The sequence below is a fragment of the Bathycoccus prasinos genome (genome assembly GCF_002220235.1).
Source record: "Bathycoccus prasinos genomic : Chromosome_6".
In the NCBI taxonomy this organism is placed as follows: Eukaryota; Viridiplantae; Chlorophyta; class Mamiellophyceae; order Mamiellales; family Bathycoccaceae; genus Bathycoccus; species Bathycoccus prasinos.
The window spans coordinates 778432-804999 of NC_024003.1; the positions used below are offsets into that span (position 1 = coordinate 778432).

A 26568-nucleotide genomic window follows, 5' to 3' on the forward strand; every position below is an offset into this window, starting at 1 on the left:
TGTTTTAGGGGAAATCAATCATTTAAACTGGGGAAAGTCAACAGAAATCTCTCCATTTCAAAGCCAAGTAAACATCAATGATATCAGACTTACTACTCGCTCTTTCGGGAATTCCGGGCGATATCATCGTCCACGAGTCCTACACATCACCCACAACGCCGGACCGGTTTATCATCAGCTCGAGAGCGATGGAAATGGACATCGTTCTGCCATTTGAGAGAGATTTGGTGGAAAAACGACTCTTACCACTCGCGTTTGCGGTGAAGGTTTTGAAAGAGTTCGCAGAACGAGAGGATGCGAAAAGAAGGATGAGAAGTAGTGATGATGATACTAACGGTGTGAGTATTCAGTCGGAGCATCATTTGTGCGCGTACCGGCGCGGATTACTCTCCGGCATAGACCAAGCGGTGTTACAACCGTACGAGGAGCGGTTGCTCCTGTTGGAGCAGAAAATACTGAAAGGCCAAATCGAACCGAACGCGAACGCGATCGAGGAATTTTTAGGCGAGTTTACAGTTTCTGTTATAGGTACGATGGATGCGTTGAAGAAGATAATCGAGGAGGAAGAAGAGGATGGATTTTACGGCGCGAAACTTTTGGACGAACTCGCGTTTCGGTATCGCCAGTGCGGGAGTTTCGAGACGAAGCGAGCGTTGAGAATTTTGAGGAGGTTTGCGATGCGAGCGTTTTATGGGCACTGTTTCGTGTGGCTGGCGTTTGGGACAGTGGCAGAGGAGCAGCAGATTCGGAGGGATTTTGGTGGACGACGACGACGGGAAGTAAACAATAAAGGGTCGTTTTTTATCGGCGCCGTGAGAGAGGAAGACGTGATGACGCAAAGGCTGGAGAGGCTCGAAATGAACGAAGAAGAAGAAAAATATGATGATGATGATGAAAAAGAAGACTCGATGATGAGGAACGCAGACGAAGAATATCAAATCAGGTACTTTCAAGACGACGATTACTTGGAGAATGCGAAAATATTACCAACCGATGGCGGCGCTTCGGCTTGGCGCGACGCTTTCGCGGTCAAAATCGAGCAAACACCGAAACGCATGTCCGCGAGCGACGCCGAGGCGGTACATTTCGTAGGGAGGTGCGTGAGAGCGTTACGGTTACATCGAAGAGCGCTCGAATTGCGAAGACGTAAGAAGTTTGGGAGCATTAAGGAGACGAACGCGAAAAAAGCAGACATCGATGCTTTCCTAGAGGAACACGCGAGAGAAACCGGGAAGGAGATTGAATCGCTCGTGTTAGGTATTCGTGATGATGAATCCAAAAACACAGAGAAGAATGAAGCCGCAAAAAACGACGGCGAGGACGATTTCGACGATTTTACCTCTCTCGCTGTTGTCGTGAACAAAGCGAAACGAAGAGTTTCCAAGAAACTCGGCGAAGTCATCGATTCAGAAACCTACGACGTGAACGACAAATCCGCCTCGTCGTCGTTCGTAACGGAAACGTTCGCGTCTTTGCGAAACTTCTTTCTGTTACAAAGAGGTGACATCTTTTCCTCGCTTTTGGACGACGAAGATTCAATCTTTATCGTATCCGGGAGCGAAAGGAGTGGTATGAAATCAGCGAAGAAACGCATTGAATCGGCGTGGGAAGATGCCGTCGCCGATAACAAGTACGACGGCGCGAGCGAACGATTTTCACTTAAACGAGGCGACAAAAAATATTTTTCGGAAACAAATGCTGTGAGTTCGTGCGATGGATTTGACGATGTCTACATGTCCTACGAGAGGACATGGCCCGTAGGTTTACTCGTAACGGACTTTGCGCTCGAGAAATACGGTACGATTTTCAAGTCTTTGTTTCGATTGCGTCGAGCGAGATCCGCGTTGTCGCGAGTTTGGCAGAATATCAGCCGACACAATCGATCGAGTGTGACGGCTTTACAAATGAGCAACAATACCGGTACTGGTTTTGAAACCGACGCAAACGGCGTTATTCTTCGCTCGCGAACGGCGATTGATTTTGCATTACGAAACTGGGAACAGTACGCGAGCGAGGACGTCATCGCTCACCGATGGTCGTCGTTCGCGCAATCCATGACGTCGAGTGCAGGAGACGGCACTGCCGTTGACTTCGAGAAAGCGACCAAGGCACACAGAGAATTTATTGTGAGCGTATCGCGCGAACTTTTCGTGAAAGATGGGAGTATGGTTAGGAAAAAGAAGAAAGACGCGAGCGACGTCGAGAAAGCAGTGGCGGAGATTTCAAATTTAGCCTTTACGTTGGAACTTCTCAGTCGAGAATACAGAGATATTAACGATAAAGAAATTGAGGAAGAAACGAGCGATGAACAAAAATTGTATGCGAACGAACATCTGGTTACGAAGACCGAACACGTCTTGTCTCGCGCGCAAGAGTGCACCGCACTTCTCTGCTCGGCATTGCGAAGCGAGATTTTAGGGGTCTCGGATGTCGCTTTGCACGATAAAGTAGACGCGTTACTCTTCCGGCTCGAGTTCAACAAGCAACCGTAATTATAGCAGTAAATGTAGTAGTAAATGTAGAAGCGGCAACTAATTAGTTAAAACTTTGTCGAATTTAGAGCCAAAAACCCGAGCGCGTACCCGGCGTGCGCGGCGGCGCCGTTTTTCAAAATCGACTCGTCCAAAATGAACTTCGCCGAGTGTAACGGATGCACCGCTCCTATATCTAGATTATAACTACCAATCCAATTCATCACGCTTGGATACTCGTTCGCGAAAAACGAAAAGTCCTCCGCCGGCATCACCGGAGCCACGTCCAACACTTTACCTTCCTCCTTCCCGAATATTTCTCTCGCCACTCGTTTCGCAAACTCCGCCGCTTTCGCATCGTTCACCGTCGGTGGGTACACTTCTCTACTTGCGAAACTCACCTCCACTTCGCACCCGTTCGCCAATCCAACTGCGTTAGCTACTCTCGACAGTTCATCCATGGCCCATCGAAATGTCTCCGGCTGCAACGATCTCAACGTACCGGTCAATTTGGCCTCGTCAGGCATGACGTTGCTCACCGTCCCGGCGTGAAACGTCGATATGGTAACCACCACCGAATCTAGCGCGCTCGTTTTCCGACTGACAATAGTTTGCACATCCGTCACAATTTTCGCCCCGCAAACAACCGCGTCGACATTTTTATGCGGCACGGCGGCGTGTCCGCCTCTCCCGGTCACCGTAATCTCAAACGTCCCCGCGCCTGCCATTATCGTTCCTCCTCTCGTTCCAAACGAACCACTCGGCGTTTCCGCGTACGGCCAGTTATGCAAAGCGAACGCGGTACTCGGTCGTATCTTCATATCTCGCATGGTCTTCGACTCTAACATTTTCTTCGCGCCCGCGCCGCCTTCCTCCGCCGGTTGAAACAACAAATACACAACCTTCCCTCGCCTCGCCTCGTCCGGTAGAATCTCTTCGCCGCTCTCGAGAACTTTCTTAATCAATTTTGCCGCGCCTAACAGCATCGTCACGTGCCCATCGTGCCCGCACGCGTGCATCTTCCCCTCATTCTTCGATTTAAACTCCAAATTTGTCTCCTCCGTCACCGGCAACGCGTCCATATCCGCGCGCAACAACACCGCGATCTTATTCTTCTTAGTAGTAGTACTCTCGCCGCTCCCGTTTCCTCCTTCGCCTTCGCCGTCGTCGTCGTCGTCACCATCCAACGGAATCCTCGCCAATATTCCCGGTTCCGCCGCGTCTTCGTACACAATTCCTAGTTTTTCTAACTCTTTCTTGATAAACGAAGCCGTTTCTCGTTCGTTCCACATCAACTCTGGCGTTTCGTGTAAGAAGCGTCTCTGGCGAATTAAGTCGAGCTCGAAATCGGACTCCAGACTGAACCGTTTTATCGAGGCGAGGACCGCATCGAATGTCAACGAAGAAGAAGAAGTTCTTCCATCCACGACAACCGTGACATCATTCTCTTCGTTTTTGTTCGACGTTTTGTTGTTCTTCTTCGACGAGGTCATGCGTTTGATGGTGTTCTTCTCGTTCTCCGGATCGTTCTCTCCTTCCCCGTCGGGAACTGCTTCCGCTTTCCAAGAAGACTTCGGAAAGAAGAAACAAAAGAAGAAGACAAAGAAGAAAAAGAAGGCGTTGAACAGAGAAAGCGATGTAAAGGAAGCTTTCCTTTTCCTATTCCTCGTTCTGGCCGTCGTCGTCCGAATCCTCGTCGTCATCTCAGCGGAAGAGTAAAGTTGCGATGTGTTTACGATTTTATACGAGAGAGAACAGTCAAAGCTGATTCTGAATGAAGAAAATGTGGAGATTTTTTGTACTTTTACAACTCTTTCTTTGCGTTTTCCTGCGTCCGGGGAGGAGGAGGAGGAGGAGGAGGAGGAAAAGGTGGTGGCGACACATCGCGCGACGTCGGTAGCGGCGCTTTTTCGAGTGGGGGTTCTTCTGGTGCGTCCTCTTTCTTCTCCGCCGCGAAGAGAAGTGGCCCCGCTTGCTGACGTTTGTACTCGTCGGATAAAACGTGAGCCGTCGGTCGCCGGTGTCCTTCTTCTCGTTGTTGCTTCTCTCCAAGGAGAAGAGGCGGAGGAGGTGTCCGTGCTCGCGTAACGCGAGGGTGAAGAATGCGTTGTTGCTGTTGTTGCTGTTGTTGCTGTTGTTGTTGTTGCCGCTGCTGCTGTTGTTGTTCGATGGCGGTGTTGGCGTGAAACGCGATGACGCTCGAGCGCCAAAAGACCAGAAAGGTGATGAAACAAATCGGCCAAACGAGTTCGAACGTGGGACTGGCGGCGAACTGCTCTACGGTTGCCGCGATCATGCGAACAACGTCACGGAAGGTCGGGTTTCCGGTGACGGTTTGAATTGTTTTCTGAATCTCCGCGGAGACGTCTAACGAGCGAACGCCGGCGCTTCGATTTTCGTCTTCCTCTTCGTCTCGCTCGTCCTCCTCGTCTATTCGGTCCTCGAAACCTAACCGACTTTTTCTATTTTGGCTTTTTCTATTGCTATTGCTACTGCGTTTGCTGAGCGCCGACTTCGGAACACTGCCACTACCGGGAGAGAAAGGCGAGAAGGTGCCGTAATTTTTACTCGGCGAACTCGGATCCACGAGCGACGCGGACGCGCTTTTCGATTTGCGTCGACGAACGCCTTTGTTCGAGGAAGGCGACGTAGGCGTTTGAGTGAAGAACAACGCGGCATCGCCACTTCCGTCTAACGATTGCGTCTTTCGAGCACGCGCGCGGCGCTGTCCGGGATCTGTCCTTCTCGATTCTACACTTCTCGGCGTGAAACCTTGATCGTCTTCGCTCTCGTCGTCGTCGTCGAAAAACCCTTCTTCATCGCTACTGCTCCCCATACCGTCGCCGGCTACGGATTGCGTAAACTGCGACCCTCTTTCCGACTCTAACTGTGACGCGGCTTCCAACCATCGTCTCGTTGCTGCCATTCGCGACGCCTCCGATTTCGCAAGTTCATCTTTTGTTTTCAACAACTTTCTCGTGAGTCTCTTGCGTTTGGCTTTTTCCATTTGCATCCACGCAACGAGCTTCGCGCGACCGTCGAGGGCGTTTATGTCTTGTTCGTGCTCTCTGCTTCGGTTCGTAGGAACGTCGTCGTCGTCGTCGTCGTCATCATCATCGTCGCCATCGAGAGAATACGATTCGTTGACATCATCATTTGTTCTGAAATAATCCTTGTCTTCTTTCTTCTTCTTGTTCTTCTTCCCGGATGCAATCTCGACTTCATCCACGACTCCTGCAATGGCGCTCGCGACAACAGGATCTAACGCTTCCTTCGCCGCTCTATACAAAGCATCACCGTTCGGCACGCCTCTTGCTTCGCTCGTAAATCTTTCCAACGCGCTCGAAACAGTTCTCCGTAATTTCGCTTCCCACCGTCTCGCGCCGACTGCCTCGACTGAGTTTGAGAGATCGCTGCCGGATCCTCCTCTTCGCAGCAATCTCGTTTCGGTGACTGCGTCGTTGACGTCGTCTTCAAACTTCTCGTCGTCGTGATGTTCGCGCATGGCGTGCACTAAAGCACTTTTCAGTTCGGAGATGATATTCGCCGCGCCGGTTAAGCGTTCGGCAATTTCCTCGGATTCTTTTTTCGTCTCGAGGTACGCCTTTTCCGTTTTTTCCAAGTTTTTCTCGTACGCCGAGGATTTTAAACGCTCGTTCTCAATCATTTCTAAAAGATTAGCGACGGTATCGTCGATGGTGTCGTCCACGTCCCTTCGAATAACATCAACGGCACCCGTTTTATGTTCACGTTGCTGATGTTGATGTTGTACTCTGGACGACGTCGACGTCGACGCCATCATCATCGCCGCCTCCGCAATCGTACTCGCCGACGCTCTTCTCGCGTTTTCTAATTCGCTTCTCACGCTCTCACCCACCGACGCCGACCGAAACGTAAACTCTTCCTCGTCGCTCGCAATATCTCCTTCTCCTCGTCCGACAGCACGACGAGTATCGTTCGTATTCCATTTCGCGTCCACGTAATAATCGTCCCTGATTTGCAACGCGCTTCCCGCGAACGTCGCCGCGTCCGTCCTCTGAGAAGAAGAGGCGCCGCGCGAAGCGTCCTCGTTTCTCTCGTTTCTTCGTCTCGAATCATCATCAACAACAACTCGCGCTTCGCGTTGTTCTCGCGAATGTTGTTCCTCCCTCTGAGGAATCATCTTCCTGCGATTCGACGAATCATTCGTCCTCGTTTTCGCCTTGTGTTCTTTCACTCTCATCGTCGTCGTCGTCTGAATCGTCCTTCCCGCGCCTCCTCCTCTCACTCGCATTCTCTGCACCGTCTCCTCCTCGTGCGTTTCTCTTCCTTCGCTTTGCTGCCTTACCAAACGCAACGATTCACGCGTGGCAAAAATCGAATCATCCGTCTGAATGCGTTTTTGTTGATGTGTGTTGTTGTTGTCGTTGCTGCTGCTGTTTTTGGACATCATCAAAGAAAAGCGTAAGAATCTCTCTCTCTCATCGTTTTCATCGTCATTTTCATCATCCTCATCCCGGTGCGTTTGTGTGTGTATCTGTGCACGTAATGAGGGAATGAACGAGAGAAGAGAGAAGAGAGAATTGCGCATGTTTAATTAGGGTTGGACACCCTAAGCAACTTTCAGACAAAACCTCTTTTCGCTTCTTTTTTCCGCAGACAGAAAAAAAGGCACACCATGAAGGGTTCTCTTCAGATGCTCTTCTTCGCTCTGTTCTTGGTCTTTTTCGAGAGCGCGAAAGCTCTGGAGACCGAGTGCGACGTGTGTCACGTGAACTATTATCACAAGGTGTGCGCTTCTTCTTCGTATTTATCAGAGAACGCGCGCGCGTGATGGTATTCGTTGTTTTTGATGCGGATGATGACGACGACGATGATTTCCCCGTCGTTGGCGGCCGTCTCGTTGACTTTTTATCGCGCGTTGTTTTTGTGAACTCACCGTTTGAATGAACTCTCTCTTATAATAAAACACACAACAGCACGTGTCCACGCCGACGTTTATGCCGTCCGACGTGAACGTCTGCCGAGAGTACCAGTACGAGGCGTGTTGCTCGTTAGATACCGTTCGCAAGTGCGTTGATTTTTTTACTAAAACCCTCCTCTTTAGAGAGAGACTTTTGTGACTTTCCTCTTCTCTTTCGTTATTATATACTTTTTACGAAGAAGACTGACGCGACAACATCACACTCAACAGGGTACCGACGCAAATGATAAGCGACTTATACGGTGATGAGTACAACCACGGGTTGTGCGTGGACATCGTCGGTGGTGGTTTCACCGCGATGTCCACCGGTTGTCAAGCGTACTTCGACGCCGAGAATTGCTTTTACGAGTGCGATAAAAACGTCGGCAAATGGAGAAAGCATTCGGATTGTAACGAAGAAGACGCGGACGTGAGTAATCACAACGCGTGGCAGATTGAGGCGATGCCCATTCGTGCGAGCACGGCAGACGCGATGTATGAAGCGTGTAAGGATGATTTTTTTCCGGACAGTAAAGGGATGTGGGGCACCGAAGCCGGGAACTGGGCGGATGCGTGGAGTACTCGAGTGAACGTGGACGCGAATGGTGTAAATACCGGTACTGGAACGTGCAAGAAAGGCTCGGAAATTTGGACAAACGGTCAAGATATGGTCGAGAACGTGTGGGGTACTGCGTTTAAGTACGAAAGCGATGCTACGAAATCGTACGTCTGGGGATTCAATGAAGGCGAATCGAACCCGAACAATAAAATTTTGGAGGACAAAGCTTACCCGCCATTTACGTGCGCATATCACGGAAGTATCGACGTCGATAAGCCGAGCACGGAACATCCGGAGTATTGCCCAATCGATTGGCATTTGGACGAGTCGTCTGGTCATGCGTTGGCGACGACTAATGTGACTAAATACGATTCTGGCGCAAATTCTGCGCAAGATTCTGGCGCAAAGATGGCGTCGGTCGCTTTGGCGTATTCGTTGGTTGTTTTGGCGCTCTGTTTCGCGTAAAACGCAAAAAAGTTTTTTGAGTAAACACAAAACGCGAAAAGAAGCTGAGAATGATATCCGAACGGATATTGATTTCGTTTCCCTCCCGATTTGTGAAACACAAAACGAAAATCAAGCTAAATCCTTCAAACTTATTCATAAGCAGGGTGAGATGCTCGAAGAAAAACGAAACGAGGAAAACATCGCGCGTGCGCTCGCGAGAAAGTCAAAAGAAAAGCGAAAAGAGCACTTTCAAATAGAAGAAAGTGCGTGCTCAATGGGGTGCTACGAGCTTTATGCATAACACGCATAAAGTGGCAAAGCTGAGAACGAATACCCTTATTACCGGATCCACGATAATGCGTGCGTCGGGAAACGAGCTCTTTCGATTTTTTTTTCAAACTCTCTCGCGCTCGAGCGCGCGCGCGTCGATTCTCGTTTCCAAAGGAAAACCGAGTTTTGTACGAATGGAATTTGAAGGCGCCATGGTAGGGTGCGCGCAGGCAAATGTTTGCACTGCCGCGAGTGGTTAGGGTGTTTTTGCGCTTTGTTTGTTCAAAGCGTCGGGACTGGCGTACGAGAAGAAGACAAGACATTTTATAATATAAATCGAAAAATCGAAAAAAGACGAAAAACAACACAAACTCGTACGCGCAAACAGTCGTAACAAAGCGAACACACACACACACACACACACAAACAAACGCGTTTTTCTCATCGTCGATATGTCGCTCTTCGCCGCGTGCTGCTCTGAGATTCGATCCGGGAAACAACAACAACATCAACGCGACGAGGACATTTTGGACACTTCTAACGGGGAAAATATCCGCGTGATGTTGGAAACCACCACCGTTACAAAAGTCGACGTTCCTCGCGCGCTCTTTGGAATGAACGCGCAATTCTTCAGCGGACAGATCGATTACGCGCACCCAAAGTTACCGGGAATATCCGTGGACGAATTAGGGTGCTCGGTGATTCGATGGCCCGGTGGCACGAACGCGAACGCGTACAATGTTTTCGAGGAAAAGTTGGACGATGAGAAGATGACTGGTGTCGATGGGAAGGAGATTGACGTGGAAGAGTGCGCGCAGAAGAGGAAATATAAAGCCACGAACGAGAACATCGCGCGGTCGAAAACTTCGGGGAAGTACAAGGTGAAAGACTTTGGGATATTTTACGAGCGATGCAAAGGGAGAATGCGCGTCTCGCTCGTGTTGAACGTGTGTACGAGAGACGAGACGCACACGAGAGCGGTGTGCGAACGTTTGAAGCAGGAAAACGTTGACGTGGCGTTTTGCGAAATCGGGAATGAGGTGTACTTTCCCGCATACGCACCGTATATTGATACTGTTGAAGAATACGCCGAGAGATGCGATAAACACTCGAAAATGGTCAAGTTTTTTTATCCAAAGTGTAAGATTGGGGTCGTGGCGAGCAGCGCTTTTTGGTCTAACGAAAGCTTTTTAGACGACGATAACGCGGTGAAGAACAATAAAAACAAAGGAGCGGAGGGTGCGGGAAGGAAGGCGACTTGGAATGCTAAACTTGCAAAGATATTAGCGAGAAAGTCAGAGACGTTCTCGTATGATGCGGTAATTATACACATGTACGGGAGTCCCGGGCGTCACGGTTCGCAGTTTTTCCCGACTGAACTCGAGTTTTACGCGCATTCGTTGAGTCACTTGGAGTTGCAATTCGCGAAAACGATGCAGAATTTGGTCGATACGTTCGGTAACGATAAGAAAGTCTGGGTTACGGAATTCGGAGTTGGTGGCTTCGATAGTCAAGAGATTCGCAAACATCCGTTTAAGAAATCCTACCTGGCGGCGTTGTTGGTGATGGAATTTTTAAGACGATTGAGCGCGTTTGAGTGCGTGGAAATGGCCAACATGCATTCCTTAAATCAAATGATTGATCTCGAGAAACGGAAAGGGAACGCAAAATCGGGTGAGTATCACGACGTTGGGATTAAACGAACCGTGTTCAGTCACGCGTTGGCTTTCTTTAAAGATTTGAGCGAAACGTCGTCATCGGCGTGCGCTTTGAAAAGAAGCGAGCTTTCTATTATCGGTGCATCGAGGAAGACGATATCGAGTGGGAAGTATGCACCTTGTACGCATAATCACACGCACGCGACGTTATTCGAGAGCGATAAAAGCGATGTGATTCTAATTATGAACTTGTTTGATACGGAGCAGAAAATACGAGACTTGAAAAAGCCTACATCTACGGAGACATTTAGCGCAGGGAAGGACGGCGTTCATGGCGACAGCGCGAAAATAATCAAACGCGATATTAAAGACGAGGAGAGAGTGAGTATCGAGCAGAGCTTCGTAGTCGCTCCGTTTAGCGCGGTGAAGTTATATTACGCGCCAGGAACGTTTGCAGACCACTCACAATAATGATAGAGGTTGTTAGATATCCAGGCAGCAGTACATACAAAGTTTACTATTATTACACAACGCGTTAATACTACACCGTCGTCAGCTCGTTGACGTATCCAGTTCGAGACGAAAAGTTATCCACCGCGACGTGGCCTGGCTCGCCTTTCCAATACTGCATGACTAGTCCTTCAACTTTTCTCAACATCTCTGTGGACTCGGTCTCGTGGTCGGCCACGCAGACTATTTCGTTCATCTTCTCAGCTAAATACGGGTTCCCTGCGAATAAATACTTTACGATGGATTTCAACTTCCCGACTCGTCTCGAATCGGTCGTTTTTTTTATTCCTTTCTTACTCGTGCGCAAGCGTATTTTACCTCTGGAAGACTTTTCGCTCTCGCGAACGTCGTTTTCAATCATTTCGTTATAAAACGCTCGAAGAAAAACTATAACTCTTTCGGCTTCATCTTCCATTTTATGCTCCTCAGATACTTCTTCCTCGGAGAATAACGTCACGGTTCCACTCGCGTCTCTTCTCACGCGACTTTTAATTCTCCGAAATAACAACGGATCTTGCACCGCGCCTCTCCCGATCATCACCCCGTCGCAGTTGGTCTCTCGTAAAATCCTCGCCGCGCGTTCGCAACTGGTCACGTCCCCGTTCCCAACAACCATGACGCCAAACTTTTCGCAAATACTCTTCGCCTCGGCAATCTTCTCCCAATCTGCCTCCCCTCGATAGCCCTGTTTTCGCGTCCTCCCGTGTACGGTTAAAATCTCTGCCCCTCCTTCGCACGCCGCCTGGACGTTCTCTCGAAACAAACTCGCGTCGTCGAAACCGACGCGCATCTTCAAGCTCGGCACCGCCGGATACCCCTCGCACCCATTCTTCACGCTTCGCATGCATTCGTACACCAGATTCGGATCCAATAATAAAGAGCTGCCAGCGCCTTTCCCAGTCACCACGTTCGCCGGACATCCGCAGTTCAAATCCACTCGCGGCGCCTCGCCTTCGCTCGCCAATTCTTTCGCCGCCAGCTCCAACAACTCCGCGTTCGACCCCATGAGTTGCGCGGAGACTTTTACTCCCTCTGAACCTAATTCAAACGCGTCGTAGTCGTGTAAACTGAGTTTTTTTATGAACTTTTCCGCCTTGGCGCCGTTCGGTAAGTTCCCCGGTACTCGGGTAAACTCTTTACAAATGTCGTCGTAAAAGTTTCCCCCAACTGTAGAAATCGCTTTTCGAAACCTTTTGTCCCCGAGTCCTTCCATGGGAGCCACGAATAACGGCGGGCAGTTTTCGCTTCGACCGAGTTGGAAGTGTTTTCGGTAATAGTTTTCATTATTGGTAGTAGTAGTATCACCGAGAGAGGAAGAGGAGGAAGAGGATAAAAAAGCGCAGAAAGGGGAGAGCATTTTTTTTTGCCGAATGTCTGTTTTGCGTGAATTCCTGCAAATTTTTAATTTAAGCAGAAACGTCTTTTTTTTTCTGTTCCTCTCTAAAAATAGATCTACTACGAGAGATACAAAAAAGATTTGTCCTTAAAAACGAGTAAAAATGCGCGCGGACGGCGCGAGAAGAAGGCGAAGAAACGAAGGCGACACGCGCGTGTCGAAAGCGACGAAGATGGCGCGAGAGAGACGACAACGCGCGTTGTTTCTTGATGGCGCGAAAGAGAACGAGGAGGAGGAGAAGCGAGGGGTTTTGGGGAAAGACGAGGACCAACAGCGAGGAGGTTTTTCTTTGTCAGAGGAGGAGGAAGGGAAGGAGGAGGAAGAAGAAAAAGACCAGAGCTTGCATCGTGCGACGGTATCTGCGCCGAGGATGGGGTACGAGAGCGTTCAGAGACGATTGGTGGAGTGGAAGAAGCAGCAACAACGGACAACGAAAGGAGAGGAAGAGGAGGAGGAAGAGGGAGAAACAATCGAGATACAAAAGAGAAAGAAGGAGGAAGAAGAGAACGAAGAGGCGATGAAGCGACGAGCACAGATGATGAAAGAGGAAGAGAAACGCACGAGGAAACAACGAAAATGTTCTGGATATTTGGAGCAGATGCCGTGGAAGTCGCCGAGGCTAACCGCGAGGAGCGCGAGGCGGAGAGAAAAAGAAGAGGAAGACGAAAGGCGCGAACGTTGTGAGAGGAAGCGATTAATAAACGCGCAAAATGCTGCGGAAATTTACGCGAAACGGTGCAACAAGATGCACGCTCGCGTATCGAGTCGTGTCTTAAATGCGCTCGAAAATGAAGTCAACAATGAAACGTTCGACGTGTCGAAAGAACCGCTCGGCGATGGCGGCGCGGTAGCCGTAGCGAGTGCGATTCAGGAAGGGAGCGCAGAACACGAAGCGTTGATTTTTGCAAAGTGCCAGGTCGGTTTGCGCGGGTTTCACGCGATTTGCGAGAGTGCTTTGCAAGTCTCAAAGAGATACAGCGTTTTGAAAGTGCTCGATTTGAGCGATTCGATTGGTTTGCATTGTGCGTTTGAGGACGGTCAAAACTCTTGCCATTCGAAGCCTCCCGCCGCAGTCTCTCTGCTACTGTCTGTTTTGTACCAGCTTCTTGAACGGTTGAAAGTTTTGAAATTAAACGGTTGCAAAATCAATAGCACGCTCGCGAAACCTATTGCGGACGCATTGATATCGCCCAAGTGTACGGTTGAAATTCTTGAATTATCGAGAAACGCGTTAGGTAATCGCGGCGCCAAGAAGATTGGCGATGCGCTCATCACGAATCGAACGCTCAAGGTACTCGACGTGTCTTTAAACGCTATTAGTTCGCGCGGATGCGTTTCGATCGCGAACGGTACTCGTGAAAACTCGACGCTAAAAGAACTCTGCATGTCTTGGAACGCCATTGGCGATATTGGAGGTAAAGCGCTTGGGGAAGCGTTGGCATCAAATCGAGCGTTGCGCACGTTAGATATTTCACAATGTGCAATCGGAGAGGATGCCACGTGCGCAATCTCTAAAGGTTTGAGGAAAAACACGACGTTGAAAGTACTCAAGATGGATCACACGCGATGCGGTGAAACTGGTGGAAAAAAATTGATGGCCATGCTTACGAGGAACGATTGCTTGACGACGCTCACGCTCGAAGGCGCCTCATTCGCCGGCGCGAAGAAAGTAGAGGAGAAAGGTCGACAGCGGCAAACACAGGCGACTGTAGTAAATAATTCAAGCGCTCCAAAATCGTCGGATCGTTCAAAAAAACAGCAACAACAAAAAGTTAACAATCAGAAGAAAGGCAGAGACACCGCCGAAAAGAAACGAAAAACGAGTAAAGCGACAATCGAAACCAAAAAGTCTACTCGAGAGGATTATGAGAACAGCGACACAGCATTATTATCATCATCATCCTCTGAAGAGGATGAGGACGAAAAGGATGGCAACGGCGACGACTATGTAAGCGTGATTGTGGATGAAAACGAAGTATACGGACATGTGCTCCGTACGCCTCGTGGAAGCGCACGAAACAGCAACAGTAACGTCACGCCGGTGAGCGAAAAACTCCCGCTTTCCGAACTTATCCTTCCGGCATGGTCAACATCCGGGAACTCTCTCGCACGACAAACACCCATCGACGAAGAAGATCTTCTGAACCTCTTGCAACAGCTGCGAAGTAATCGATTATCAGATTTCGAGCGCGTTTCGCGATTACAAATGGTACGTTCCGCGTATCTTTTCACTTCTGCTCAAGTTGCTCGCTTGACTCAAACTTTTTTCTTGCCTTCGAGCCACCGTCTGGCAGCCGCGGCTGCGTGTCAACCTCGATTAATCGATAGCGAAAATGCTATCGATGTCATATATCTCAACAATGGATTCGGCTTTAGGGATTACGCGTCTGCTAATCGAAAATTGGAACAGCTCTACGGCGAGCGCAATGCGCAGTTTCGCTCGCAAAATCCAAACGGCCGATACCGATTCGATCTAGTCATCGACGCCGATCGTGCGTTGGCGCAAAGAATGGCGGATATTGCTAACGAAGAGAGTTCAAAGCAACAATTTGGCGGTAAATGCTGGAGAAATGTGAGCGTGGACGATGGACCGTGTGTGAGCGAAAGTATGTGCGAAAAGGGTACAGGAATACCTAAAATCTTCTTCTCCGCTTCTTCTTCTTCTGAGAAGCGGCGAAAGCGAACGAAAACGCTGAAACTTCCAGAACGAGGTACGTTAGCGTTTGATTTCTCGAGTGTTTCCGCATATTTCGAAAACGATAGGCGCCCTGATGACGATGACTATTCCATGTTGAAACTTATCCGAGACGTGTCAAATGTCGAGGCGTATTTATTCGACGAGAACGGAAAAAATACAGAGAATAGCAAACACAAATACAAAACCGATGGCGAACTATACGCATTCAATCTTCGCATATTGCGCGTGAACGCGTGTACGTTGTGGTTTACTCCGTCTGCTGCGAAAAATATCATCCTTTACTTCCCGAAAGGCGCATTTCGAGTCGAAGCGATTGTCGCACTTTTCGGCCGGATCCCTCTACATCTCCGCGACGATTTTTCTCGCGAAGTATTTTCACTCGGTCAACTCAGCGGTGTCGAGCAGTGCGTTCTGGGATTACGATTAGGCTGGCGAAGCGTACTCGGAACGCGTATGGAACAATTGACATTTCGATGTCGCCTCGATTGTACGTGCGAGGAGGATTTGAACGTGGCGAAATATTTGTGCGAGAAAGCCTCGGAGGCAAACGCGGACGCGCACTGCAGAGTTCGAAACGTTCTCGTAAACGATCGAAGATTAGCGAAGGACCCCGTACAAGATGCTTCTTTGTGGAGTGTCTTGACTGCGGAGAGCTCGACGCCTTTGTTAGAGTTTGACTATTTTGGTGAAGACGAAGATGTTTTGAACTCGCTTTTGGAGAGAGAGCTCGCGCCAGTCGTCCAAAATGGTAATACGAGCGCGAGAGGACGGGAACAGAGTGCTCCTTCGACGACGGGTACGAAAAAAGAGTCGTCATTCAACCTCCAACTGCGAAAATTTAGCAACAAGCTCAACTTTACTCGCGCTTGCGAGGTGCACAGATGGCGACAAAACAACCTGGTCAAAGTCGACGTCGAGCGCTCGAAAGTCGCGGAGAAAAATAGTAACAGCAATAACAACAACACTACGAGCGCCAACAAGAAGCTAAAGAAGAAAGTTAAAGAGAAGAAGAAGAAGCCCGAAATCCCCTCCGCCACGTCTCCTCCTGTTTCGTCTCCCTCCCTGAGCTCGACGACGACGGGCGGGAACCCGTACGAGACCTTCTACGCGTCCTACTTTTCTTCTCCGTCGTCCTCGTCTTTCGAAAGCAACAACAACAACAACAACAACAACAACGTCCTCAAACACATATTCTCCTCGTTAGACCAGGACGGTGGGGGCACGTTATCTCTGTACGAGTTTAAAAAAGGCGCGACTGATGTCCTCGGCGTGAAAATCGACCGGAAAATTTTAGAGCCCTATTTCCCGATCCGAAGGAGTTCCGAACACCAAAACAACGAACAACAAAAAGACACCAACACCACCAACAACAAAATCGATTTCCGCGCGTTCCAAGAAGGCGTCGTCGAGTACGACACGTTCGAGAAAATCTGCTCGGAGTGGATGGAGCGAGAGGAAGCGACGAGAGGCGTCCTAAATAGAAAGTACAATTCATTTTCGTGAGCTTAAATCGTAGTACTATTACACCTCATAAACGCAAAACATTTCATAACATCACTTTGATTTTTGCAACCCTTTCCCTAACTTCCCGCCGCCGGCGACTTGCTTCTTCAGCGCGTTCAACTTTGCCTGCTCTTCTTTTTTCCTCGCGAGCGCGGCTAAGTCGTCGTCGTCCAGTTCTTTCGACTTCTTCTTCGGCGCTTTCAAAGGCTTTTCCGTGCCCGTTTTGCCCATTAGTGTTATTCTCTTCTTAATTAAATTCGCGTTTGTTGCAAGCGCAAAAGTGAGGTGAAAAACGCTCACTTTTACAAAGGGAGAAAAAAGAACCACGCGCAGCACCGTTGACTTTAAGAATAATAATAATGGGGAACAAGTTATCCAGCACGGCGAAGAGGAAGAAGGAAGGGGCGATGATCGCGGAGGCTGCGGCGGATATGGAGAGATTGAAGCTTGGGCCGACCAAGATATGGACGGGATTGGTGTTGCATTACAAGGATATTTTTGTATCGCATGTGCTTCCGAAATTGAATACGACAGATCGGTGGTTCTTTGCAAAAGCGAATACAGAGAGTCGGGGTGTGCTTGAGTATGCCGGGGTAGACGTATCGGAACTATATGCGTATATTGACGAATGCTCATCCATTTCGACGTTAGAATGGGCGTGGAATGACATGCTCTGGGGAAAGAAAGATTATTTAGGAAACGTGATGGATCAAGCCTGGTTTTGCGCGGGAGTTGCTGAAACGAACAAACTCGAGTTGCTCAAGTGGGCGAGAGAAGTGAAACATTGCGAGTGGGATAAATGGGCGATTAATGCGGCAGCATTTAAAGGTAATCTCGAGATGCTGAAGTACTGCTTCTCTAATGGTTGCCCGTGTGATGAAGAAAAGTCGTGTAAAGAAGCTGCTATTGGAGGACACCTCGACTGTCTTCGATTTCTTTTCGCCAAAGTGAAACCTTCGCGAGATACGGAAGAATTTGCGGCACAAAAGGCGGCAGCATATGGTCGCATAAACATCTTGAAATATTTTGTTGAAGAAAGAAAGATATCTGATGAGGTTAAGAGTGACTGCGTGTTCAACGCTACAGGGTATGGCCGACTCGATTGCCTTCAATACTTAGTCGAAGAGGCGAAAGCGCCTCTGAACGACTGGCAACACGTCGCTTACGCTCGTTACAAAGAGCACCACGACTGCGTAAACTACTTGCTCGAAAAAGAATGCCCAGAACCAACAGACGAGCAATACGCTAAATTTGTCGAGGATCGGAAAGCAGATTAGATAGATCATTGAGAAAGAACGAGAATGAGAAGAGAGACATTTTTCTAACACAACGCGCTTCGCCAGAGACCATACTTGAGACCAAAATCGTATCTATCCTCAAAGCGGACAAAATTTCGTTATAAATAAAATATACTCGCGCACGGATTAGTAAGACCGTTCTCAAGATCACGATCGCGACAAGAACACCACCGAGAAAGATGATGTTGGTGGCGACGATCCCCGCGTCGTCGTCAAGGTCGTTGATGACGATGCGCGCGAGAAAGAAGAGTACCAGAGTTCGCAATTGGAAAAAAACGACGACGTCGTTGTTGAGTCACGTTAGGGGGAAACACAAAATTGGAATAATATCGCGGCAAACCAAAGTGAAGAGTTTAGGGAAAGAGGAGGAAAGCGGATTGAAGTTGTTGAGAGACGAGGAGGAATATAGATCGTCTGATGAGGACGACAACTCGTGGCGGAAGAGGGACGACGGAGGAAGAGGAGGAAAGACAACGAGTACAATAAAGAGGGTGAAATTCGCCAACAAACAAAAATTTTCAGAGGACGAAGACGAAGACGAAGAAGACGAGAGAGGCGAATTAGAAGAACAACCGTTCGTGATTATCAAAAGCACCCGCGACCCGACGAAAAGGAAAGAAGACGCGTACGATAAGTTATTCGCGAACGGCGCGTTCGATAAGAAAAGGCTGCTGAGATTCTTTAGGAGACGACCGGTGCGCGTGGCTGGGAGGATGACGAGGATAATAACCGTGTTTCGGAGGTTGTCGAGGCAGTGGAAGTCGCAAGATGATTGGCCAATGGAAAAGAGAACGCGGGCGAAGTTGTTGAGAGAAGCGCTGTCGAAACTTGGACCGGTGTTCGTGAAAGGTGGACAAACGTTATCGCAAAGGCCGGATTTGATTGGCGAGGAGGCGGCGGACGCGTTGAAATCGTTGCAACAAGAAAACGAACCGTTTGAAGACGCGATTGCCTTTCAAACAGTTGTTGAGGATTTAGGACATTTAGGTCCTTTGGCGGAGAACCATCCGTTTCAAGGGTACGATCCGACGTTGAAACCGCTCTTTAAATCGTTCGGGACGTCGCCGATTGCCGCGGCGAGTTTAGGACAGGTGTATAAAGCCGAGACGTGGGAAGGCGATCGAGTGGCGGTGAAGGTTCAGAGACCAAACGTGAGAAAACAGGTGGCTTTGGATTGGACGTGTTGGTCGTTGTCGTTGTCGGCGTTGCGGCGATTGTGGAGATCGACGAATGATTTGAGCGTCATCGCGGACGAGGTTGGCAGCGGCGTGTGGCAAGAGCTCGATTACATTAGCGAGGCGAACCACGCGGATGAGTTTAATCGAAGACACAATTGGTTAGGTTTCGTGAGAGCGCCCAAGTGGTTTCCAAAATATACCGGGCCAGCTGGTAAGGCGAGGGTTTTGACGACTGAATGGATCGAAGGCGCGCACATTGCGGATTTGCCGCAGGAAAAGAAACTGGTCATGGCGCAAATGGCTGTGGAGGCGTGCGTCGCGCAGTTGGTGTACACCGGGTTTGTCCACGCCGACCCTCACGAAGGGAACATGATGTTAGACATCTCGGACGACTCTTTAGTTTTTCTCGATTTTGGTTTAATGGCTGAAGTGGACGGGAAAATCATGGAAGGGTTCGCGAAAGGCATACAAAGCATGATTTCTGGCGATTGGCGCCAATTGGCGTTGGTGTTCCAAGAGGTGGGTTTCACGCCAGAAGTTTTCGAAAAGAGAAACCCAGACGATGCGTTGAGAAAGAAAGTGCCGTACGTTGAATGCACTTTGGATGAGATCGCCTTGGCAATTAAAGACCAATTGGAAAGCGAAGCTGGAGGGAGAAGTCGATTTGGCGCGTTAGCGACGGGTTTAGCGAGACTGTCCGCGACGTACCATTTTCTCACGCCGCCGTACATCATTCTCTTAATTCGAACGTTCTTGACGTTAGAAGGTATCGCCGCGAAAGCCGATCCAAATTTCAACATTTACGAGGCTGCTTTGCCGTACGCAATACGACGAGCGATGGCGCCCGCAACGCCGGACGGGTTTGAATCCATGCGACGAGCGTGGTTAACTGATGCAAACGCGTTGAACATGGACAGGTTGAAGGAATTTTTAGGCGGCGACGACGACGAAAGCGCCGACAGCGCGAAAGAGTCAGCGTCCGGACGCGACGGTGGTAGTGATGTTCTCATGCGTCCAACCGAGGAGAGCGAGAAGCTCATGGCTCGTCGCCGAAGCGAAGTTCTCGGCGGCATCCTCGGCGCCACTGAAGGCGCCGCTTTACGACGCATTTCCCACGACGTCGACACCGGCAGCTTAGCCGCGTATCTCTACTCCCCTGAAGCCAGTGGTATACGCAAACAAGCCGTGAAAATGCTCTCGGATATTTTGGTCAAACCAACCAAAGGCGGTACCATCTTCATCGATAAGAAAGAACAAAAAGAAGACTCCTTAGATTTGCCGGAATGGCCGGAATCCGAGGAGGCTCGAAAAATCCGCGAAAGGCAGGAAATCGCCGCTCGACGCGCGATAAGCGTTCTCCTCGGCACGCACTTGAACCGATTGTGGAAGTACCCAATAATCGCCGCGCGTTTAGCGTTATCCATCGCGGCGATTACGTTGAAAGCGTTCGTGTTGGCGACGCAAGAAATTTGCGTCGATTTGTGCTCGTCGGCTGCTTCCAACGCGCTCGGTGTCGCGACGTTCCCGTTCAGAGTCGTTCGGAATCTATTCAATAAAAACAACAAAAAGAGCGATAGTGGCGATGCTCCTCGCACCGCTTCTGTGTAATAGTATATGCGTAATAGAATATCTGCGTTTTCTTGTTTTGCTTCTTTCTGAATGAAAGGAGAATGAGAAAATTTTTCAAAAATTCATCAGAAACACAACACACTTTAACACACGCGCGCGACGGTGGCGAGCGCTCGCGCGAATGCAACAACACAGAGATACTTGTTCACACACGCACGCGCGCACGTAATAATAACGAGAGAGAGAAAGAGAAAAAAAAGAAGAATGAAAAACGGAAGCGCACAGAAGAAAAAGAAGACGACGGTGAAAGGACAGCTCTCTCTGAAATCTTTCTTTTGTCGTGACGCCATGGACGACGACGTAAACGACGACGAAGAGAAGCAGAGGAGGAAAAGGAGCGTGGATTTTGAAGAGGAGGGTGTGAAGGAGGAGAAGTCTTCTCGCGATGATGATTGTGCCGCTCAACCGGAGACGAACAACAAGAGAGCGAAAATTGGTTTCGAAGAAGAAGAAGAAGACAAAGAAGAAGACAAAGAAAAGGACAACAAAAAGTTTACAATACCAGAACGAGACTCGAAACTGCGGGAACGATTCAACGCGAAACTGGTCGCGAAAGCGACGACGACGACTTCTACATTGAACATTCGCGGACGCGGTCACGCGTTCAAGAAGCAGCGCGAGGAAGAGGATGAAATTAACGACGAAAAGTTGGATGAAATCGAACCGAGAGATAAAAAGTTGACGCCGTTGGAAGCGCAGGTGAGAGATTTTAAGCGGAAGTATCCGAGCGTGTTGCTTTTATTCGAGGTTGGATATAAGTTTCACTTTTACGGAAAAGATGCGAGGAAAGCGGCGGAGACGTTGAACGTGTTTGCGTATCCCGGGAAGACGTGGTTGCAAGCGAGCGGGCCGGTGCATAGGTTGGCGGTGTACGTGAGACGGTTGGTTAACGCGGGGCATAAAGTTGGGGTGGTCAGGCAGACGGAAACGGCAGCGTTAAAAGCGGAAGGGTCGACGAAAGGAAGCGTGTTCACGAGAGAGTTGGTGGCTTTGTATACGAAGGCGACGATGGACGCGGGCGTGTCGATTGCCGCGGAACCGGCGCATACCAACAACGAGAGCGACGAGGCGCAGAAAGCAGTCGATATCATCGAGAACAAGACAGATAGAGAAGGTGAAGGTGATGAGGATTTACAAGGTGTGGTGATTACAAATAATCATCGCAAAAGCTCGACGACAACGAGTAATATAACCGCAGACGAACAACAACATCGTCTTTCGAATTATTTGCTGTGCATATCGGAAGAAAAGAAATCTGAGCGAGGAAACAAAGACGAGATCGCGTTAGTTGCCATCGAAACGAGCGTCGGGAACATTTATTACTCGCACTTTGAAGATGACAGTTCGCGGTCGAGATTAGAGTCGGCGCTTTTGAAAATCTCCCCGTGCGAAATTTTGTTCGCGGGTGGAGGAGGAGGCGAAGAAGAATCCTCGTCCTCGAAAGAAACGAAACGGTTGGTCTCGGCTTTATTTCCAGACGCGCGAGTGGAACAATCCACATCGTCCGTCTCGAGTTTATCCAAAGCGGAAATCGATGAGTATTTTGGATCGAATAATTCAGAAAAAGTCGCGGGTCTGCCTCGTCTACTTATCGCGACCTTGGCGGCGGCGAGAGAATACCTCGTCCCGTTCAAGCTCGAAAACGTTTTGAAATTGTCCAAAGCGATAAAGCCTTTGGACGACTTCCAATCGGAGATGATTTTATCTCCGAACGCTATTCGGCAGCTGGAAATCTTCCGAAACTCGGACGATGGCTCGTTTACTGGCAGTCTCTTGTGGCTCATCGACCACGCGAAATCGAAGGCCGGGAGTCGCGAACTTTCGCGATGGGTCTCGAGACCGTTGCGAGATCGCGCGGAAATCGAGAATCGTTTATCCGCCATTGAAACGCTCAGGTCAGTGAATAGTGCGCCAACATCCGTACTCGCTCTCGAAAAGCTTGAGAAGATATTGCGAACAGCTCCAGACGTCGAACGAGTAGTTGCTCGAGCGCACCATTTGAACGCCACTCCGGCTGAGTTTGTCGCAGCTATGCAATTTTTCCTTTCCTTTGGCGCCGCGTGCGTGGAAATGCAACACTCCGCCCTGTTGAATCAAAACGACGAGAAATCTCCGTTGAATGAACTCTTGAGCGCGTGTGCGGACGAAGCCACTTTGCGCGCGTGCACGAAGGCACTCAATGCGTTAGATTTAACCGTAGCCAACTCAAGAGCTGGGAATTTGGGATGTTCCAGAGACGCGTACGTAGGGTTGTTCTTGAGAGAAAACGAGGACAACCAAAAGCAGTTTCCGGAGATGTTTCGAGCGCATGATAATCTCGAAAAGTCGAAAGCAACCATGGATGCGTTGCTTCCCGATTTAGCGGCGCAAATTCCGGGTATTATCAAAGGCGCTAAATTATCGTACACCTCTGTCGGCGGCGCATCTGGCGCAGAATATCTCATCGAAGTTGGCGATAAATTGAAACCACCGAACGACTGGATTAAAGTCAGCGCAAACAAGTCCAAGAAAGTAATTCGATATCATCCACCGATCGTTCTTGAAAACATGAAATCGTTGGATGCAAACAGCGAGCGACTCGCGTTGGCGTGCGAAGACGCGTGGAAGTCGTTTCTGAAAGAGTTTTCGCGCGTATCGTACGGCGAATGTCGCCAAGCAGCAAAAGCGGCGGCAAAGATTGACGCGTTAAACGCGCTCGCGATTTTATCGATGAACGACGGGTATTGTCGACCGGAATTTTTCAAGGAGGAGGAAGAGAACGAAGACGGCACGGCGCGCATTGAAATCGTAGAAGGGAGACACCCGACGCTCGATGCGAAAATGGTCGATAAGTTTGTGCCAAACTCAGCGTCGTTAGGCGGTGCTCAATCGAGCGGCGAGAGTAGAAACGACAGCACTCGCCGTCGCCGTCGCGCAATGATTCTTACCGGTCCAAACATGGGCGGTAAATCGTGCTTTGCGCGTCAAGTCGCGCTCATCGCCATCCTCGCGCACATTGGCTCCTTCGTTCCCGCGAAATCGTGCCGATTGTCCGTGTTAGATGGCATCTACACTCGCGCCGGGGCGGCTGATAATCTCGCGCTCGGTCAATCCACATTCTTCCAAGAGATGAGCGAAACGTCCGCGATATTGAAGTCGTGCACCAAGAAATCTTTGGTCGTGCTCGACGAACTCGGTCGGGGCACGTCCACGACCGACGGCATCGCGCTAGCAACGGCTACGCTAAGAATGCTCGTCGAAAAGGTTCAGTGCGCGACTGTTTTCGTCACGCACTTCTCCAATCTCGCGAAACAGTTCAAAGAGAGCAACGCCGACGAGGTGTTTTGCTGCTTTCCTAGTCACATGAAAACGAACGACGAGAAAGATAGCAAACGAATCGCATTTCTCTACACGCTCGAGGAAGGCGTGGCCCACCGCTCCTTTGGATTAAACGTCGCGAGCATGGCGGGGATACCTGAAAAAGTTCTCGAAGTTGCAGAAGTGAAATCGTTAGCGTTTGAAGAAAAGAGCAGCCGCAAGAGTGCGGGAAGTGACGAAGTAGTAGGAGATAAGATGATTCGAGACGCTTTGTTGTTGGAATCGTCGAATATAGCTCAAATAAAAGAAACGCAGCGAGCGCTGCGTTTCTTTGCGCCTGTAAAATAAAAGTAGTAGAACTTTGTGGGACACACATACATATAAATATAGCTTGCTTCGTGTTACAACCTGGCCGTAAATCCATTATAACTCTTTCTCGACGATGGCGGAGAATCGTTCGCAATCTTTGAAAGTCTTTCTAAAAGACTCTTCTTCAGCTTCTCCTGCGTTTGTTTCGTCTCTGGCGTCGGATACACGCGATTCTCCGGCGTGTTGTACATTCGTCTCGTAGAACCAACCGCCGGCGATGAATACTTCGATGAATAGTTGTTGTTGTTGTTCGAAAAAGAAACGTCGTTTTCTTGATCAATCTTCAACACGCGTCTCGGCGGACCAAGAGGACTGATGTGTACAGGCGTCTTCTTCAGCGCCGAGCCTCTCATCTGGAGAGGACTGAACGAAATCAAATTCGGACTACTATTGTTGCTATTTTCCACGGGAACTCGTCTCGGCGGTCCTAACGGCGAGACGCCTTTTGTCGCTTTCCTCGAAAAATCGCTCAAAACGTTACCATTACTATTCAAACTATCTCTCATTCTTCTGCTCGACGACTGCGGCGACGGTGTCTTCAGGAAATGTTCCTTTTCCGTCGCGCTCACAACCCGTCTTCTCGTCCTGTACGTCCTCGCGCTCTCCTCCTCCTCCTCCTCCTCCTCGCTCTCGCTTTTCGCGAGAAAGCGCCTCCTCCTCGCCGCATACCCGCCAAAACCGCCAACTACCTCCGGCGTCTTCTCCAAATTCCTCTCTATTTTCAGTTTCCTCAGCGCCGCCGTCACTCGCTCTTGCGCTCGTCTTTGCCTTTCCACCGTCGACGGTTGCGGGTACGAAAACGAAGGACTGTTGTTTGTTTTGAAGCCAAATTTTGCTTCAACACTCCGTCCTTTGTTGAAAAGACTTGTTCTCTCTCTGTGCGCATTTTCATCATCATGATCACCAATTTGCCTCTTCTTCTCAAACAACCGATTCCTCTCCTCGTCGATGGTGTTTTGCGTGACGGTGTCGTACTGACCTCCTCGACGACGTTGTGCGAAACGACGCTTCTCATCTTTCCAATTGGAAGAATAATCATCATCATCTTCGGGAAAAGAATTATTCGAGAGATGCATCACGTCGCGAATGAAATCTCTCGGGTCAAAGCTTCTTTCCTCCTCCTCGCGACGAGAAAAGTAGTATCCTCCGTCGTTCGTCGTCATCGTATCGATTGAATGAATACACGACAGAGTAGTAGAATGTAGTGCTTTGAAATTGTGTGGGCAGTTTGTATGAAAATTCGTCAGAAAAAAACCTTCTACAGAAGCTTCAAATATGCGCGGTTTAGTCACCACCACGACGCGAAGTTCTCGCCCCGCGAGTTCTCTTTTGTCGACCACGACGGGTGCGAAGAAGAGCGAGCGACGGCGGCCCTGTTTCGCGGGATCTCATCGTGAAAAGAAGAATACAAAGAGAGGAATTTGTTTGAGAGCGTCAGCCTCGAGAAGTGATGAGGATGGTTTTGCCGCCATTACTGGCGGCGAGAGGAGGAAGAGTAGTCACCTTCTTTCGATGACGAGGAAGGAAACGAACGGAGTATTCGCATCGTGTGAGAGTAGGAGGAGTAGAAGAATTAGAGATTCGCTCGCGCCCCCTTTAGCGGCTTTCGGGGGGAATGGAAACAACGATAACAACAACAACAACAACAACAACAACGAGGAAGACGAAGAGGAAGACTATTATTACGAAGAAACGCCGTTACCGTGGCCAGAGGCAGTCCCGGAGTGGGCGAGGCTTTCACAAGAGGACGTGATTACAGTGGTCGTCACGTTTGCGGTTTCCATCGCGTTTCGCACGTTCATCGCGGAACCGCGGTACATACCGAGTTTGAGCATGTACCCGAACTTTGATATCGGCGACCGGTTGATAGCGGAGAAGTTAACCTACCGGTTCGCGCGAGACCCAAACGTCGGGGACGTGGTCATATTCAACCCTCCGAGAACCGCGAAAACTGAAAAAGTGTACAACGAAGTCTTCATTAAAAGAATCGTCGCGCTCGAAGGCGACGACGTGGAGGTGAAAAACGGCGAGCTGTACGTCAACGGCCAATCGAGAGGGAAGGAGCTGAAGCTGGAGAAGATTAAATACAACATGCCGAAACTGCGAGTCCCGAGCGGGGACGTGTTTGTCATGGGAGATAACCGAAACAACTCGTTCGATTCTCACGCGTGGGGACCGTTACCGAAAAATCGGATCATAGGCCGAGCGGTGGCGAAATATTGGCCGCCAACCGCCATCGGCGGTTTACCGAGTTACGCCAAAAGCGCAAACGTTGAACTTCTGGAAGCGCCGAAAGTTGCCGTTTAAATACTACTAGTAATAATACTAAAGTTCTTGTTGTTG

At 49.5% G+C, this 26568-nt stretch overlaps 12 protein-coding genes across 12 annotated transcripts; 8 read left to right on the forward strand and 4 right to left on the reverse strand.

The window, feature by feature from the left end:
- Window positions 1-77: 77 nt before the first annotated feature.
- Bathy06g04120 (predicted protein) lies at window positions 78-2446 on the forward strand (the record flags this gene model as incomplete). Its single annotated transcript, XM_007512377.1, has 2 exons — window positions 78-2317; window positions 2374-2446. The coding sequence occupies 2 exons, from the start codon at window positions 78-80 to the stop codon at window positions 2444-2446; spliced, it is 2313 nt and encodes a 770-aa protein (XP_007512439.1).
- Window positions 2447-2539: 93 nt separating this feature from the next.
- Window positions 2540-4174, reverse strand: Bathy06g04130 (amidohydrolase; the record flags this gene model as incomplete). The annotated part of the gene is made up of 1 exon (XM_007512315.1): window positions 2540-4174. One exon carries the CDS (start codon window positions 4172-4174, stop codon window positions 2540-2542), a length of 1635 nt encoding a protein of 544 aa, XP_007512377.1.
- A 101-nt stretch (window positions 4175-4275) lies between these two features.
- On the reverse strand, window positions 4276-6900 carry Bathy06g04140 (unknown protein; the record flags this gene model as incomplete). Its single annotated transcript, XM_007512435.1, has 1 exon — window positions 4276-6900. One exon carries the CDS (start codon window positions 6898-6900, stop codon window positions 4276-4278), a length of 2625 nt encoding a protein of 874 aa, XP_007512497.1.
- A 228-nt stretch (window positions 6901-7128) lies between these two features.
- Window positions 7129-8437, forward strand: Bathy06g04150 (predicted protein; the record flags this gene model as incomplete). Its single annotated transcript, XM_007512733.1, has 3 exons — window positions 7129-7239; window positions 7430-7521; window positions 7645-8437. The coding sequence occupies 3 exons, from the start codon at window positions 7129-7131 to the stop codon at window positions 8435-8437; spliced, it is 996 nt and encodes a 331-aa protein (XP_007512795.1).
- A 704-nt stretch (window positions 8438-9141) lies between these two features.
- Bathy06g04160 (unknown protein) lies at window positions 9142-10818 on the forward strand (the record flags this gene model as incomplete). The annotated part of the gene is made up of 1 exon (XM_007512457.1): window positions 9142-10818. The coding sequence occupies one exon, from the start codon at window positions 9142-9144 to the stop codon at window positions 10816-10818; it is 1677 nt and encodes a 558-aa protein (XP_007512519.1).
- A 70-nt stretch (window positions 10819-10888) lies between these two features.
- Bathy06g04170 (dihydrouridine synthase) lies at window positions 10889-12214 on the reverse strand (the record flags this gene model as incomplete). The annotated part of the gene is made up of 1 exon (XM_007512350.1): window positions 10889-12214. The coding sequence occupies one exon, from the start codon at window positions 12212-12214 to the stop codon at window positions 10889-10891; it is 1326 nt and encodes a 441-aa protein (XP_007512412.1).
- Window positions 12215-12425: 211 nt separating this feature from the next.
- Bathy06g04180 (predicted protein) lies at window positions 12426-16454 on the forward strand (the record flags this gene model as incomplete). Its single annotated transcript, XM_007512438.1, has 1 exon — window positions 12426-16454. The coding sequence occupies one exon, from the start codon at window positions 12426-12428 to the stop codon at window positions 16452-16454; it is 4029 nt and encodes a 1342-aa protein (XP_007512500.1).
- Window positions 16455-16813: 359 nt separating this feature from the next.
- Bathy06g04190 lies at window positions 16814-17731 on the forward strand (the record flags this gene model as incomplete). Its single annotated transcript, XM_007512340.1, has 1 exon — window positions 16814-17731. The coding sequence occupies one exon, from the start codon at window positions 16814-16816 to the stop codon at window positions 17729-17731; it is 918 nt and encodes a 305-aa protein (XP_007512402.1).
- A 251-nt stretch (window positions 17732-17982) lies between these two features.
- Window positions 17983-20538, forward strand: Bathy06g04200 (predicted protein; the record flags this gene model as incomplete). Its single annotated transcript, XM_007512551.1, has 1 exon — window positions 17983-20538. The coding sequence occupies one exon, from the start codon at window positions 17983-17985 to the stop codon at window positions 20536-20538; it is 2556 nt and encodes an 851-aa protein (XP_007512613.1).
- Window positions 20539-20847: 309 nt separating this feature from the next.
- On the forward strand, window positions 20848-24204 carry Bathy06g04210 (DNA mismatch repair protein Msh3; the record flags this gene model as incomplete). Its single annotated transcript, XM_007512424.1, has 1 exon — window positions 20848-24204. The coding sequence occupies one exon, from the start codon at window positions 20848-20850 to the stop codon at window positions 24202-24204; it is 3357 nt and encodes a 1118-aa protein (XP_007512486.1).
- A 53-nt stretch (window positions 24205-24257) lies between these two features.
- On the reverse strand, window positions 24258-25388 carry Bathy06g04220 (unknown protein; the record flags this gene model as incomplete). Its single annotated transcript, XM_007512287.1, has 1 exon — window positions 24258-25388. One exon carries the CDS (start codon window positions 25386-25388, stop codon window positions 24258-24260), a length of 1131 nt encoding a protein of 376 aa, XP_007512349.1.
- A 112-nt stretch (window positions 25389-25500) lies between these two features.
- Bathy06g04230 (signal peptidase I) lies at window positions 25501-26532 on the forward strand (the record flags this gene model as incomplete). The annotated part of the gene is made up of 1 exon (XM_007512453.1): window positions 25501-26532. The coding sequence occupies one exon, from the start codon at window positions 25501-25503 to the stop codon at window positions 26530-26532; it is 1032 nt and encodes a 343-aa protein (XP_007512515.1).
- Window positions 26533-26568: the final 36 nt, after the last annotated feature.